This window comes from Thunnus maccoyii, chromosome 15 (assembly GCF_910596095.1).
Source record: "Thunnus maccoyii chromosome 15, fThuMac1.1, whole genome shotgun sequence".
NCBI lineage: Eukaryota > Metazoa > Chordata > Actinopteri > Scombriformes > Scombridae > Thunnus > Thunnus maccoyii.
In genome coordinates, this window is record NC_056547.1 from 433,215 (window position 1) to 448,446 (window position 15,232).

The window sequence follows — 15,232 nt, forward strand, 5'->3', positions numbered from 1 at the left end:
CAGCCTCCCTGGTCTCTCTGGTCCTTATAGTAAAGCAGTTCGGTGTTGCACAGCCGACAACGATTGTAAACAATACTCAGGTAAGATGGCGGACGGTTGTCCCGTCAGTCATCTACTATTTTATATCTATCGTCTTCTCTTCAAAATGCAAAAATAGACATCAGGAACGGCAATGCATGGCAAAAAAGTTCAGTTCTATTGTTATGGTCCTCAACTCCCAGGATTCCTTTAACCTTGGCTTGCTAAGAGGATGTTCTGTTGTTCTGTAGGGTTCCTCTGCTGTTGCTCAGGGTTCTGCCACTGTTCTACAGGGTTCTACACGTGTCTGGGTTCTGCTGAGGTTCTGCAGGGTGCAGCTCTGTTGCAGCGTTCTCTTCCTTAGGGTTATGTCACTGTTCTGTAGGGTTCTAGTTGTTGCTGCAGGTCATCTGTCAGCTCAGATGTCAGGCTGATGAGTTAATCTGCTGCCTTCGTGTCATTGGAGCAGGAGTCAGCTGGTCAGAGATTATGAGCTCTGATTGGCTCAGACGGTTCTCAGCCCCTCCTCTCAGGTCTGGAGGTGACAGAGCAGCTCAGAATCTCTGCTGCCGTCACTCTGAAGACATCAGGAGGAGAACAAGAACAGCAGAACCTTCAGCAGGCCCTCAGACCTAACCGGTCCCGGCCCAGAGGATCCCGGAGGACCCGGAGGACCCGGAGGCCCCAGAGGACCCAGAGAACCGGTCTGATAATCTGATCCAGATTAGAGCAGAACCCAGGCTGCTCCGGTGCTGCTGGGCTGCCATCTCAACTCTATTTCTATTGGATTAAAGAGGAGGTGTGGATTACCCAGCATGCCTCAGGACACACTGTGGAGACGCGACAACAGGAGCAGGAGGCAATGCACCTGACAGGGAGTACTGCTCACCTGTTCCTGTGATGTCACTGTAAACAGCTGATTCTTGGTGATCTGTAGGATGTTGGCGTCTCCGATCCCAAGGACAGGTGGGTGAAGACAGGTGGGTGAGGACAGGTGGGTGAGGACAGGTGGGTGAGGACAGGTGGGTGAGGATGTGGGTGAGGACAGGTGTGTGAGGATGTGGGTGAGGATGTGGGTGAGGACAGGTGTGTGAGGATGTGGGTGAGGATGTGGGTGAGGACAGGTGTGTGAGGACAGGTGTGTGAGGATGTGGTTGAGGATGTGGGTGAGGATGTGGATGAGGACAGGTGGGTGAGGACAAGTGGGTGAGGACAAGTGGGTGAGGACAGATGTGTGAGGACAAGTGGGTGAGAGCAGGTGGGTGAGGACATGTGGGTGTAGACAGGTGTGTGAGGACAAGTGGGTGAGAGCAGGTGGGTGAGGACATGTGGGTGAAGACATGTGGGTGAAGACATGTGGATGAGGACAGGTGAGTGAGGACAGATGTGTGAGGACAGGTGGGTGAGGACAGGTGTGTGAAGACATGTGGGTGAAGACAGGTGTGTGAGGACAAGTGGGTGAGAGCAGGTGGGTGAGAGCAGGTGGGTGAAGACAGGTGTGTGAGGACAAGTGGGTGAGGACAGGTGTGTGAGGACAAGTGGGTGAGGACAAGTGGGTGAGGACAGGTGTGTGAGGACAAGTGGGTGAGAGCAGGTGGGTGAGGACATGTGGGTGAGAGCAGGTGGGTGAGGACAGGTGTGTGAGGACATGTGGGTGAAGACATGTGGGTGAAGACATGTGGGTGAGAGCAGGTGGGTGAGGACATGTGGGTGAGGACAGGTGGGTGAGGACAGGTGTGTGAGGACAAGTGGGTGAGAGCAGGTGGGTGAGGACATGTGGGTGAGAGCAGGTGGGTGAGGACAGGTGGGTGAGAGCAGGTGGGTGAGGACAGGTGGGTGAGGACAGGTGGATGAGGACAGATGGGTGAGGACAGGTGTGTGAGGACAAGTGGGTGAGAGCAGGTGGGTGAGAGCAGGTGAGTGAGAGCAGGTGGGTGAGGACAGGTGGGTGAAGACAGGTGGGTGAGAGCAGGTGGGTGAGGACAGGTGGGTGAGAGCAGGTGGGTGAGGACAGGTGGGTGAGAGCAGGTAGGTGAGGACAGGTGGGTGAAGACAGGTGGGTGAAGACAGGTGGGTGAGGACAGGTGGGTGAGAGCAGGTAGGTGAGGACAGGTGGGTGAGGACAGGTGGGTGAGAGCAGGTGGGTGAAGACATGTGGGTGAGGACAGGTGGGTGAAGACATGTGGGTGAGGACAGGTGGGTGAGAGCAGGTGGGTGAAGACAGGTGGGTGAGGACAGGTGAGTGAGAGCAGGTGAGTGAGAGCAGGTGGGTGAGGACAGGTGGGTGAAGACAGGTGGGTGAGGACAGGTGAGTGAGGACAGGTGGGTGAGAACAGGTGGGTGAAGACAGGTGGGTGAGGACAGGTGAGTGAGAGCAGGTGAGTGAGAGCAGGTGGGTGAGGACAGGTGGGTGAGAGCAGGTGAGTGAGAGCAGGTGGGTGAGGACAGGTGAGTGAGAGCAGGTGGGTGAGGACAGGTGGGTGAGAGCAGGTGAGTGAGAGCAGGTGGGTGAAGACAGGTGGGTGAAGACAGGTGGGTGAGAGCAGGTGGGTGAAGAGAGGTGGGTGAGAGCAGGTGGGTGAAGAGAGGTGGGTGAGGACAGGTGAGTGAGAGCAGGTGGGTGAGAGCAGGTGGGTGAGAGCAGGTGAGTGAGAGCAGGTGAGTGAGAGCAGGTGGGTGAGAGCAGGTGAGTGAGAGCAGGTGGGTGAGAGCAGGTGGGTGAGAGCAGGTGGGTGAGGACAGGTGAGTGAGAGCAGGTGGGTGAGAGCAGGTGGGTGAGAGCAGGTGGGTGAGAGCAGGTGGGTGAGGACAAACACACCCACAGTGAGGAGGAGGGCTGTTCAGACAGACCTGTTAGCATCTGAGTGTGTGTGTGTGTGTGTGTGTGTGTGTGTGTGTGTGTGTGTGTGTGTGTGTGTGTGTGTGTCAGGTATTCGTACGTTATGGGGACTCCTCCCTTATGGGGACAAAAAGCAAAAGTCTCGTAAATCATTAACTTTAAGGTGAAGACTTGGTTTAAAGTTAAGGTTAGTTTAGGGTTACATTAAGGTTAGTTTAGGGTTACGTTAAGGTTGGTTTAGGGTTACGTTAAGGTTGGTTTAGGGTTATGTCAAGGTTAGTTTAGGGTTACGTTAAGGTTGGTTTAGGGTTACATTAAGGTTAGTTTAGGGTTACGTTAAGGTTGGTTTAGGGTTATGTCAAGGTTAGTTTAGGGTTACGTTATGGTTAGTTTAGGGTTATGTTAAGGTTAGTTTAGGGTTACATTAAGGTTAGTTTAGGGTTACGTTAAGGTTAGTTTAGGGTTACATTAAGGTTGGTTTAGGGTTATGTCAAGGTTAGTTTAGGGTTACGTTAAGGTTAGTTTAGGGTTACGTTAAGGTTAGTTTAGGGTTACCTTAAGCTTAGTTTAGGGTTATGTTAAGGTTAGTTTAGGGTTACATTAAGGTTAGTTTAGGGTTACGTTAAGGTTAGTTTAGGGTTATGTTAAGGTTAGTTTAGGGTTACATTAAGGTTAGTTTAGGGTTACGTTAAGGTTAGTTTAGGGTTATGTTAAGGTTAGTTTAGGGTTACATTAAGGTTAGTTTAGGGTTACGTTAAGGTTAGTTTAGGGTTACGTTAAGGTTAGTTTAGGGTTATGTTAAGGTTAGGATAAGTCTCCAGGAAATTAATGTAAGTCAGTGTAACGTCGTCTGAAATGATGGAAACACGACTGTGTGTGTGTGTGTGTGTGTGTGTGTGTGTGTGTGTGTGTGTGTGTGTGTGTGTATGTGTGTGTGTGTGTGTTTAAAGCAGCTTAGGCTGAGCTGTATGTGTAAAGACGGATTACAGTCGGTATGTTGGACAGTTTGAACTCGTGTTTCCTTCAGATGAAGGTTCAGAAAGTTTGATGCAAACAGAATCAGAACCTGTTTGTTACATTTAAAATCTAAAATCTATTTACAGTATGGAATAATAAGAGTTTTGAAATGGATTATAACCCTTGAAATAAAATATTGATCGTTCAAAGGAAATATGGACCAAGAATTAAAGAATTAAATATGAAGTTCATAAACAATTAAATTATGTAACAGCGAAACGTGACAATGTTGAGTCCAGTTTGGTGAAATATACAGTCAGCTGCTTACTGCTGCTGCCCCACCACGCAGGTGGAGGAGCTGATGGTCAGAGGAGCTGATGGTCAGAGGATGGAGGAGCTGATGGTCAGAGGATGGAGGAGCTGATGGTCAGAGGAGCTGATGGTCAGAGGAGCTGATGGTCAGAGGAGCTGATGGTCAGAGGATGGAGGAGCTGATGGTCAGAGGATGGAGGAGCTGATGGTCAGAGGATGGAGGAGCTGATGGTCAGATGATGGAGGAGCTGATGGTCAGATGATGGAGGAGCTGATGGTCAGAGGAGCTGATGGTCAGATGATGGAGGAGCTGATGGTCAGATGATAGAGGAGCTGATGGTCAGAGGATGGAGGAGCTGATGGTCAGAGGAGCTGATGGTCAGAGGATGGAGGAGCTGATGGTCAGATGATGGAGGAGCTGATGGTCAGAGGAGCTGATGGTCAGAGGAGCTGATGGTCAGAGGATGGAGGAGCTGATGGTCAGAGGAGCTGATGGTCAGAGGATGGAGGAGCTGATGGTCAGAGGAGCTGATGGTCAGAGGAGCTGATGGTCAGAGGATGGAGGAGCTGATGGTCAGAGGAGCTGATGGTCAGAGGAGCTGATGGTCAGAGGAGCTGATGGTCAGATGATGGAGGAGCTGATGGTCAGATGATGGAGGAGCTGATGGTCAGAGGAGCTGATGGTCAGATGATGGAGGAGCTGATGGTCAGAGGAGCTGATGGTCAGAGGAGCTGATGGTCAGAGGATGGAGGAGCTGATGGTCAGAGGATGGAGGAGCTGATGGTCAGATGATGGAGGAGCTGATGGTCAGAGGAGCTGATGGTCAGAGGATGGAGGAGCTGATGGTCAGAGGAGCTGATGGTCAGAGGAGCTGATGGTCAGATGATGGAGGAGCTGATGGTCAGATGATGGAGGAGCTGATGGTCAGAGGAGCTGATGGTCAGATGATGGAGGAGCTGATGGTCAGAGGAGCTGATGGTCAGAGGATGGAGGAGCTGATGGTCAGAGGATGGAGGAGCTGATGGTCAGAGGGTGGAGGAGCTGATGGTCAGATGATGGAGGAGCTGATGGTCAGAGGGTGGAGGAGCTGATGGTCAGATGATGGAGGAGCTGATAGTCAGAGGGTGGAGGAGCTGATGGTCAGAGGATGGAGGAGCTGATGGTCAGAGGAGCTGATGGTCAGAGGAGCTGATGGTCAGAGGGTGGAGGAGCTGATGGTCAGATGATGGAGGAGCTGATGGTCAGAGGAGCTGATGGTCAGAGGAGCTGATGGTCAGAGGATGGAGGAGCTGATGGTCAGAGGATGGAGGAGCTGATGGTCAGATGATGGAGGAGCTGATGGTCAGAGGATGGAGGAGCTGATGGTCAGAGAGTGGAGGAGCTGATGGTCAGATGATGGAGGAGCTGATGGTCAGAGGGTGGAGGAGCTGATGGTCAGATGATGGAGGAGCTGATAGTCAGAGGGTGGAGGAGCTGATGGTCAGAGGATGGAGGAGCTGATGGTCAGAGGAGCTGATGGTCAGAGGGTGGAGGAGCTGATGGTCAGATGATGGAGGAGCTGATGGTCAGAGGAGCTGATGGTCAGAGGAGCTGATGGTCAGAGGATGGAGGAGCTGATGGTCAGAGGATGGAGGAGCTGATGGTCAGATGATGGAGGAGCTGATGGTCAGAGGAGCTGATGGTCAGAGGATGGAGGAGCTGATGGTCAGAGGAGCTGATGGTCAGAGGAGCTGATGGTCAGATGATGGAGGAGCTGATGGTCAGATGATGGAGGAGCTGATGGTCAGAGGAGCTGATGGTCAGATGATGGAGGAGCTGATGGTCAGAGGAGCTGATGGTCAGAGGATGGAGGAGCTGATGGTCAGAGGATGGAGGAGCTGATGGTCAGATGATGGAGGAGCTGATGGTCAGAGGGTGGAGGAGCTGATGGTCAGATGATGGAGGAGCTGATAGTCAGAGGGTGGAGGAGCTGATGGTCAGAGGATGGAGGAGCTGATGGTCAGAGGAGCTGATGGTCAGAGGAGCTGATGGTCAGAGGGTGGAGGAGCTGATGGTCAGATGATGGAGGAGCTGATGGTCAGAGGAGCTGATGGTCAGAGGAGCTGATGGTCAGAGGATGGAGGAGCTGATGGTCAGAGGATGGAGGAGCTGATGGTCAGATGATGGAGGAGCTGATGGTCAGAGGATGGAGGAGCTGATGGTCAGAGAGTGGAGGAGCTGATGGTCAGAGGAGCTGATGGTCAGAGGAGCTGATGGTCAGAGGGTGGAGGAGCTGATGGTCAGAGGGTGGAGGAGCTGATGGTCAGAGGATGGAGGAGCTGATGGTCAGAGGAGCTGATGGTCAGAGGGTGGAGGAGCTGATGGTCAGAGGGTGGAGGAGCTGATGGTCAGAGGAGCTGATGGTCAGAGGGTGGAGGAGCTGATGGTCAGAGGAGCTGATGGTCAGAGGAGCTGATGGTCAGAGGAGCTGATGGTCAGAGGGTGGAGGAGCTGATGGTCAAAGGAACTGATGGTCAGAGGAGCTGATGGTCAGAGGGTGGAGGAGCTGATGGTCAGAGGAGCTGATGGTCAGAGGGTGGAGGAGCTGATGGTCAGAGGAGCTGATGGTCAGAGGGTGGAGGAGCTGATGGTCAGAGGAGCTGATGGTCAGAGGGTGGAGGAGCTGATGGTCAAAGGAACTGATGGTCAGAGGAGCTGATGGTCAGAGGGTGGAGGAGCTGATGGTCAGAGGAGCTGATGGTCAGAGGGTGGAGGAGCTGATGGTCAGAGGGTGGAGGAGCTGGGAGGGATTAAAGGTGGAATTAACCTTTAGTCTTTCATGTTTATTGGTTGGAAAATCCAAAACCATTAAGATAAATAAAATCATATATGTATATAAATATATATATTTATATGTTGGGGCTGTCAAATTGGACGCATTAGTTTAGATTAATTTTAAAAGTAATGTGTTAAAAACATAAATGGACTCATATAATTGAATGATCTGTTATGGCCACATTTCATGTATTTAGAAAAAATGTCTGACGATTTGGAAATAAAACAATGTATTGATTTCTAATGCCTTTAGATATTTCTATTCAACACTTGTCTTATGTGCTACTATAATGTTTTTGAGTTAAAATATCTTCATTTGGGTTTTTTTCAGCAAATATTGATATCTGTGATTGTTTGCGATTAAATCAGCATATATATGTTATATATGTATATTCTGCCACCCCGTGAATATTGATCTAGATCCGCCTCTCCTTATACCCGCCTGCAGAGGCTCTGATCTCCGCTCCTCTGCCTTATTGAGCTCTGCAGTGAACCATGTGGGCTTGTTGTTGTTGTACTATTAGGGGAATTAAACATTGATCAGAGAGCCACAGGGCTGCACAGGGATCAGAGCAATATGAGGTCTTAACAGATGAGGGAGGGGGGGCAGGTAACATGCTGTCTGTTAAAGTCTCCTAAAACAACAACCTTGGAGTCTGGAAAGTGTTTTTCTATTGCATTCATTTGTTCGACGAGTTGTGTTTGTGCTGCAATAATCAACGATGAATGAACTGAATTCCCTCAGGGAGTGAAACGGTTTATCGTTTATGAAAATGCCGCCATCTTGATCATCTGCAGTGTTTCACAGTGAATCCTTCAGTTTTAACAAGCATGTGAATTTATTTCGTCCTCATCATCTATTAACATCCTGCGTTGTTTATGTTACCAACTGTAAGTCTTCTTCTCTTCTTTGTTGGTGCGTTGCTGTTTCTGTCCCAGAGGAACCCTGATACTCAGAGAACAGACAGAACAGGAACCCGCTCATTAAAACAGACAACGCTGTTTACAGAGTTCAGAGAACCAACATTAATGTTCTATGTTTGGTTCTAACAGCAGGTCATAGCAGTGTTGCATTATGGGACACTGACCTCTGTCTGAACAGTTAGCATTAGCTTCTAGCTTAAACAGATTCACTTGAGGCCTTTCTCAATACCAAGTACGCCAAGTTCAGACTTGTGTACTTGAGAGTTTGGACGTGGCAAGTTTGACTTGAGAGTAGAAACTCTGGAAGTGTAAGTGGAACAGCAGCTCAGCTTCAACACAGCTGAACCTGACTGTACTGGTGATATGTGTACATGTGGTGATGTGTGTAAATGTGGTGATGTGTGTACGTGTGGTGATGTGTGTACGTGTGGTGATATGTGTACATGTGGTGATGTGTGTACATGTGGTGATATGTGTACATGTGGTGATGTGTAAATGTGGTGATGTGTGTACATGTGGTGATGTGTGTACATGTGATGATATGTGTACATGTGGTGATGTGTGTACATGTGGTGATATGTGTACATGTGGTGATGTGTGTACATGTGGTGATGTGTGTACATGTGGTGATATGTGTACATGTGGTGATGTGTGTACGTGTGGTGATATGTGTACATGTGGTGATATGTGTACATGTGGTGATGTGTGTACGTGTGGTGATGTGTGTACATGTGGTGATGTGTGTAAATGTGGTGATGTGTGTACGTGTGGTGATGTGTGTACGTGTGGTGATGTGTGTACATGTGGTGATGTGTGTAAATGTGGTGATGTGTGTACGTGTGGTGATGTGTGTACGTGTGGTGATGTGTGTACATGTGGTGATATGTGTACATGTGGTGATGTGTATAAATGTGGTGATGTGTGTACATGTGGTGATGTGTACATGTGGTGATGTGTACATGTGGTGATATGTGTACATGTGGTGATGTGTGTACGTGTGGTGATATGTGTACATGTGGTGATGTGTGCACATGTGGTGATGTGTGTACATGTGGTGATGTGTGTAAATGTGGTGATGTGTGTACGTGTGGTGATGTGTGTACGTGTGGTGATGTGTGTACCTGTGGTGATGTGTGTAAATGTGGTGATGTGTGTACGTGTGGTGATGTGTGTACGTGTGGTGATGTGTGTACATGTGGTGATATGTGTACATGTGGTGATGTGTATAAATGTGGTGATGTGTGTACATGTGGTGATGTGTGTAAATGTGGTGATGTGTGTACGTGTGGTGATGTGTGTACGTGTGGTGATGTGTGTACATGTGGTGATGTGTGTACATGTGGTGATGTGTGTACGTGTGGTGATGTGTGTACATGTGGTGATGTGTATAAATGTGGTGATGTGTGTACATGTGGTGATGTGTGTACGTGTGGTGATGTGTGTACATGTGGTGATGTGTGTAAATGTGGTGATGTGTACATGTGGTGATGTGTGTAAATGTGGTGATGTGTACATGTGGTGATGTGTGTACATGTGGTGATGTGTGTAAATGTGGTGATGTGTGTACGTGTGGTGATGTGTGTACATGTGGTGATGTGCGTAAATGTGGTGATGTGTGTACATGTGGTGATGTGTGTAAATGTGGTGATATGTGTACATGTGGTGATGTGTGTACATGTGGTGATGTGTGTAAATGTGGTGATGTGTGTACGTGTGGTGATGTGTGTACGTGTGGTGATGTGTGTACATGTGGTGATATGTGTACATGTGGTGATGTGTATAAATGTGGTGATGTGTGTACATGTGGTGATGTGTGTAAATGTGGTGATGTGTGTACATGTGGTGATGTGTGTACGTGTGGTGATGTGTGTACATGTGGTGATGTGTGTAAATGTGGTGATGTGTACATGTGGTGATGTGTGTACATGTGGTGATGTGTGTAAATGTAGTGATGTGTGTAAATGTGGTGATGTGTACATGTGGTGATGTGTGTACATGTGGTGATGTGTGTAAATGTGGTGATGTGCGTACGTGTGGTGATGTGTGTACGTGTGGTGATGTGTGTAAATGTGGTGATGTGTACATGTGGTGATGTGTGTACATGTGGTGATGTGTGTAAATGTGGTGATGTGCGTACGTGTGGTGATGTGTGTACGTGTGGTGATGTGTGTAAATGTGGTGATGTGCGTACATGTGGTGATGTGCGTACGTGTGGTGATGTGTGTACATGTGGTGATGTGTGTAAATGTGGTGATGTGCGTACGTGTGGTGATGTGTGTACATGTGGTGATGTGTGTACATGTGGTGATGTGCGTACGTGTGGTGATGTGTGTACGTGTGGTGATGTGTGTACATGTGGTGATGTGTGTAAATGTGGTGATATGTGTACATGTGGTGATGTGTGTACATGTGGTGATGTGTGTAAATGTGGTGATGTGTGTACATGTAGTGATGTGTGTACATGTAGTGATGTGTGTACATGTAGTGATGTGTGCACATGTGGTGATGTGTATAAATGTAGTGATGTGTGTACATGTAGTGATGTGTGTACATGTAGTGATGTGTGCACATGTAGTGATGTGTGCACATGTAGTGATGTGTGTACATGTGGTGATGTGTGTACATGTAGTGATGTGTGCACATGTGGTGATGTGTATAAATGTGGTGATATGTGTACATGTAGTGATGTGTGCACATGTAGTGATGTGTGCACATGTAGTGATGTGTGTACATGTGGTGATGTGTGTACATGTAGTGATGTGTGCACATGTGGTGATGTGTGTACATGTGGTGATGTGTGTACATGTGGTGATGTGTGTACATGTGGTGATGTGTATAAATGTGGTGATGTGTGTAAATGTGGTGATGTGTGTACATGTGGTGATGTGTGTACATGTAGTGATGTGTGTACATGTGGTGATGTGTGTACATGTAGTGATGTGTGCACATGTGGTGATGTGTGTACATGTGGTGATGTGTGTACATGTGGTGATGTGTGTACATGTGGTGATGTGTATAAATGTGGTGATGTGTGTAAATGTGGTGATGTGTGTACATGTGGTGATGTGTATAAATGTGGTGATGTGTGTAAATGTGGTGATGTGTGTAAATGTGGTGATGTGTGTACATGTAGTGATGTGTATAAATGTGGTGATGTGTGTAAATGTGGTGATGTGTACATGTGGTGATGTGTGTACATGTAGTGATGTGTGTACATGTGGTGATGTGTGTAAATGTGGTGATGTGTGTACATGTAGTGATGTGTATAAATGTGGTGATGTGTGTACATGTAGTGATGTGTGTACATGTGGTGATGTGTGTAAATGTGGTGATGTGTGTACATGTAGTGATGTGTATAAATGTGGTGATGTGTGTAAATGTGGTGATGTGTGTACATGTGGTGATGTGTGTACATGTGGTGATGTGTGTACGTGTGGTGATGTGTGTACGTGTGGTGATGTGTGTACGTGTGGTGATGTGTGTACGTGTGGTGATGTGTGTACGTGTGGTGATGTGTGTACGTGTGGTGATGTGTGTACATGTGGTGATGTGTGTACATGTGGTGATGTGTGTACATGTGGTGATGTGTGTACGTGTGGTGATGTGTGTACGTGTGGTGATGTGTGTACGTGTGGTGATGTGTGTACATGTGGTGATGTGTGTACATGTGGAGCTCCAGAGGCAGCGCTGCTGTTCTGTCCAGTAAAAACATGAAGCTGTTAGATTTCAGAACAGACAAGAACACAAACTGAGAAAATGTGACTGTGATCTAAAACTGTTTGAATCACCTCTGACCTCTGCTCTCCCGGTTGCTAGGAGACATGGACAGCCAATGGTGGGATCACGGTTCCTGGCATGGCGAGCCTGCACCCATGTCTATGGTAGGACTAAGCCCCTCCCACTCCACCTATCCATCAATCTAACCCCACCTCCACTTGTCTGTCTGTCTCTCCACCATCTGTCTGTCTGTCCTCCACCTGTCTGTCTGTCTGCTCTCCACCTGTCTGTCTGCTCTCCACCTGTCTGTCTGTTCTCCACCTGTCTGTCTGTCTGCTCTCCACCTGTCTGTCTGTTCTCCACCTGTCTGTCTGTCTGTCTGTCTGTCTGTTCTCCACCTGTCTGTCTGTCTGTCCTCCACCTGTCTGTCTGTTCTCCACCTGTCTGTCTGTCTGTCTGTCCTCCACCTGTCTGTCTGTCTGTCTGTTCTCCACCTGTCTGTCTGTCTGTCTGTCCTCCACCTGTCTGTCTGTCTGTCTGTCCTCCACCTGTCTGTCTGTTCTCCACCTGTCTGTCTGTCTGTCCTCCACCTGTCTGTCTGTCTGCTCTCCACCTGTCTGTCTGTCTGTTCTCCACCTTTCTGTCTCGCCTCCCCCTGTCTGTTTGTCTGCTCTCCACCTGTCTGTCTCTCCTTCACCTGTCTGTCTGTCTGTCTGCTCTCCACCTGTCTGTCTGTTCTCCACCTGTCTGTCTGTCTCTCCACCTGTCTGTTCTCCACCTGTCTGTCTGTCTGTTCTCCACCTTTCTGTCTCGCCTCCCCCTGTCTGTCTGTCTGCTCTCCACCTGTCTGTCTCTCCTCCACCTGTCTGTCTCTCCTCCACCTGTCTGTCTGTCTGTTCTCCACCTGTCTGTCTCTCCTCCACCTGTCTGTCTCTCCTCCACCTGTCTGTCTGTCTGTCTGTTCTCCACCTGTCTGTCTCTCCTCCACCTGTCTGTCTCTCCTTCACCTGTCTGTCTGTCTGTCTGTTCTCCACCTGTCTGTCTCTCCTCCACCTGTCTGTCTCTCCTTCACCTGTCTGTCTGTCTGTCTGCTCTCCACCTGTCTGTCTGTTCTCCACCTGTCTGTCTCTCCTCCACCTGTCTGTCTGTTCTCTACCTGTCTGTCTCTCCTCCACCTGTCTGTCTGTTCTCCACCTGTCTGTCTCTCCTCCACCTGTCTGTCTGTTCTCCACCTGTCTGTCTCTCCTCCACCTGTCTGTCTGTCCTCCACCTGTCTGTCTGTCTGTGCTCCACCTGTCTGTCTTGCCTCCACCTGTCTGTCTGTCTGTCCTCCACCTGTCTGTCTCTCCTCCACCTGTCTGTCTGTCTGTCCTCCACCTGTCTGTCTCTCCTCCACCTGTCTGTCTGTCTTGCCTCCACCTGTCTGTCTGTCTGTCCTCCACCTGTCTGTCTCTCCTCCACCTGTCTGTCTGTCTGTCCTCCACCTGTCTGTCTCTCCTCCACCTGTCTGTCTGTCTGTCCTCCACCTGTCTGTCTGTTCTCCACCTGTCTGTCTGTGCTCCACCTGTCTGTCTGTTAGTTATTGATGTCTCTGCTATGTAAACAGGAGTTAGATTTAGTTGACAGGAAGTGAGCTGTGCCCCGTCTCAAGCTCCGCCTCCTGATGAGTCATCACAACCATAAACATGAAGGATTGTGGGATACTGACTTCAGTCATGGATGTAACTGCTCAGCTGGTGCAGACAGCAAAAAACGTTTCTATTTTCTGGGTTTTGCTTCCACGTCGTTCGGCCCGCTGATCATGTGCAGTGGCGTTTCTCCCGCTGGCCCCGCCCACGTGTTCCCACTCAGCCCACAGACTTTACATTGTGATGATGTCACAGATTTTTAAATCACTTTTCTCAGCTTGAGGAAAGTTTTACAAATATAAAACCTCCATGAATGAAAAGTTCATAATAGAAAGAGTCATAACTGACGTTTATAGTTTGAGGCGTCCTGTCAACAGTTTAACAGACGTCTGTTTTATGGTCGAGGTCGACGGGTTAATGAGTGACCACGCTCTTATAATGCATCCATGAGTCAGGGAGGGACACCTGATACCTGTGAGGAGGCGGAGCCTTCAGTGGGAGCAGAGAGCAGCAGAACTTATTTATCAAACATCCTGGTCATCTTCATTGATCAGAGTAATCAAACCTGATCAGATTTGTCTTCAGTCAGCTGATTATACTGAAATGTTGTTGGTTTGTTCTTGCTGTTGCTATGCAACCACCTATGTTTACCACTGTGACTCATCAGCAAGCGGTCACATGGCAGCCGTCCAAGGATGGGGAGCGTCTGATTGGTCGAATTCTGCTGAACAAGAGGATGAAGGATGGGACGGTTCCTGCGGATACGGGAGCTCTGCTGGGACTCAAGGTGATGCACTCTTCTTCTTCTTCTTCTTCTCCTTCTCCGTCTTCTTCTTCTTCTTCTTCTTTGTCTTCTTCTTCTTCTTCTTCTTCTTCATCTTCTTTGTCTTCTCCATCCTCTCTTTCTTCTTCTTCTCCTTATTCTTTTTCTTCCCTCCTTCTCCTTCTTCTTCGTCTTCTTCTCCATCTTCATTTTCTCCTTCTTCTCCTGCTCCTGTTCCTTCTTCTTCTTCTCCTCTTCCTCCTCTTTCTTCTTCTTCTCCTCCTCTTCCGTCCTTCTTCTCATGTTAACCTCAGTCTGTGTGCAGTGAGGTTCCTTACTCATGGGCACTGTGTTCTCAGGTGGTCGGGGGAAAGATGACGGAGTCCGGTTGTCTCTGTGCTTTCATCACCAAAGTGAAGAGAGGAAGTCTGGCTGACACTGTGGGACACCTGAGGCCAGGTAAACACACACCTGAGGCCAGGTAAACACACACCTGATGCCAGGTAAACACACACCTGAGGCCAGGTAAACACACACCTGATGCCAGGTAAACACACACCTGACAGCAGGTAAACACACACCTGATGCCAGGTAAACACACACCTGAGGCCAGGTAAACACACACCTGATGCCAGGTAAACACACACCTGACAGCAGGTAAACACACACCTGATGCCAGGTAAACACACACCTGATGCCAGGTAAACACACACCTGATGCCAGGTAAACACACACCTGAGGCCAGGTAAACACACACCTGACAGCAGGTAAACACACACCTGAGGCCAGGTAAACACACACCTGACAGCAGGTAAACACACACCTGACAGCAGGTAAACACACACCTGACAGCAGGTAAACACACACCTGAGGCCAGGTAAACACACACCTGACAGCAGGTAAACACACACCTGAGGCCAGGTAAACACACACCTGAGGCCAGGTAAACACACACCTGAGGCCAGGTAAACACACACCTGAGGCCAGGTAAACACACACCTGACAGCAGGTAAACACACACCTGACAGCAGGTAAACACACACCTGAGGCCAGGTAAACACACACCTGACAGCAGGTAAACACACACCTGAGGTCAGGTAAACACACACCTGAGGCCAGGTAAACACACACCTGAGGCCAGGTAAACACACACCTGATGCCAGGTAAACACACACCTGACAGCAGGTAAACACACACCTGACAGCAGGTAAACACACACCTTAGTTCAGAGGTCTGTACTATGAAGCAGGTTTGGGGTT

At 49.0% G+C, this 15,232-nt stretch overlaps 1 protein-coding gene across 7 annotated transcripts in view; it reads left to right on the forward strand.

Annotated features, from left to right (window-relative positions):
• Positions 1 to 15,232, forward strand: part of LOC121912583 (regulating synaptic membrane exocytosis protein 2-like) — a 65,801-nt gene that overhangs the window by 14,316 nt on the left and 36,253 nt on the right. For 6 of the 7 annotated variants that reach the window (XM_042434800.1, XM_042434802.1, XM_042434803.1 and 3 more), the window contains 3 exons: positions 11,682 to 11,746; positions 13,878 to 13,997; positions 14,333 to 14,432. In XM_042434800.1, the coding sequence (XP_042290734.1) occupies positions 11,682 to 11,746; positions 13,878 to 13,997; positions 14,333 to 14,432 (285 nt within the window). Of the gene's footprint in view, positions 1 to 656; positions 985 to 11,681; positions 11,747 to 13,877; positions 13,998 to 14,332; positions 14,433 to 15,232 lie in introns of those variants that run through there. The other variant, XM_042434805.1, reaches the window with a different exon arrangement.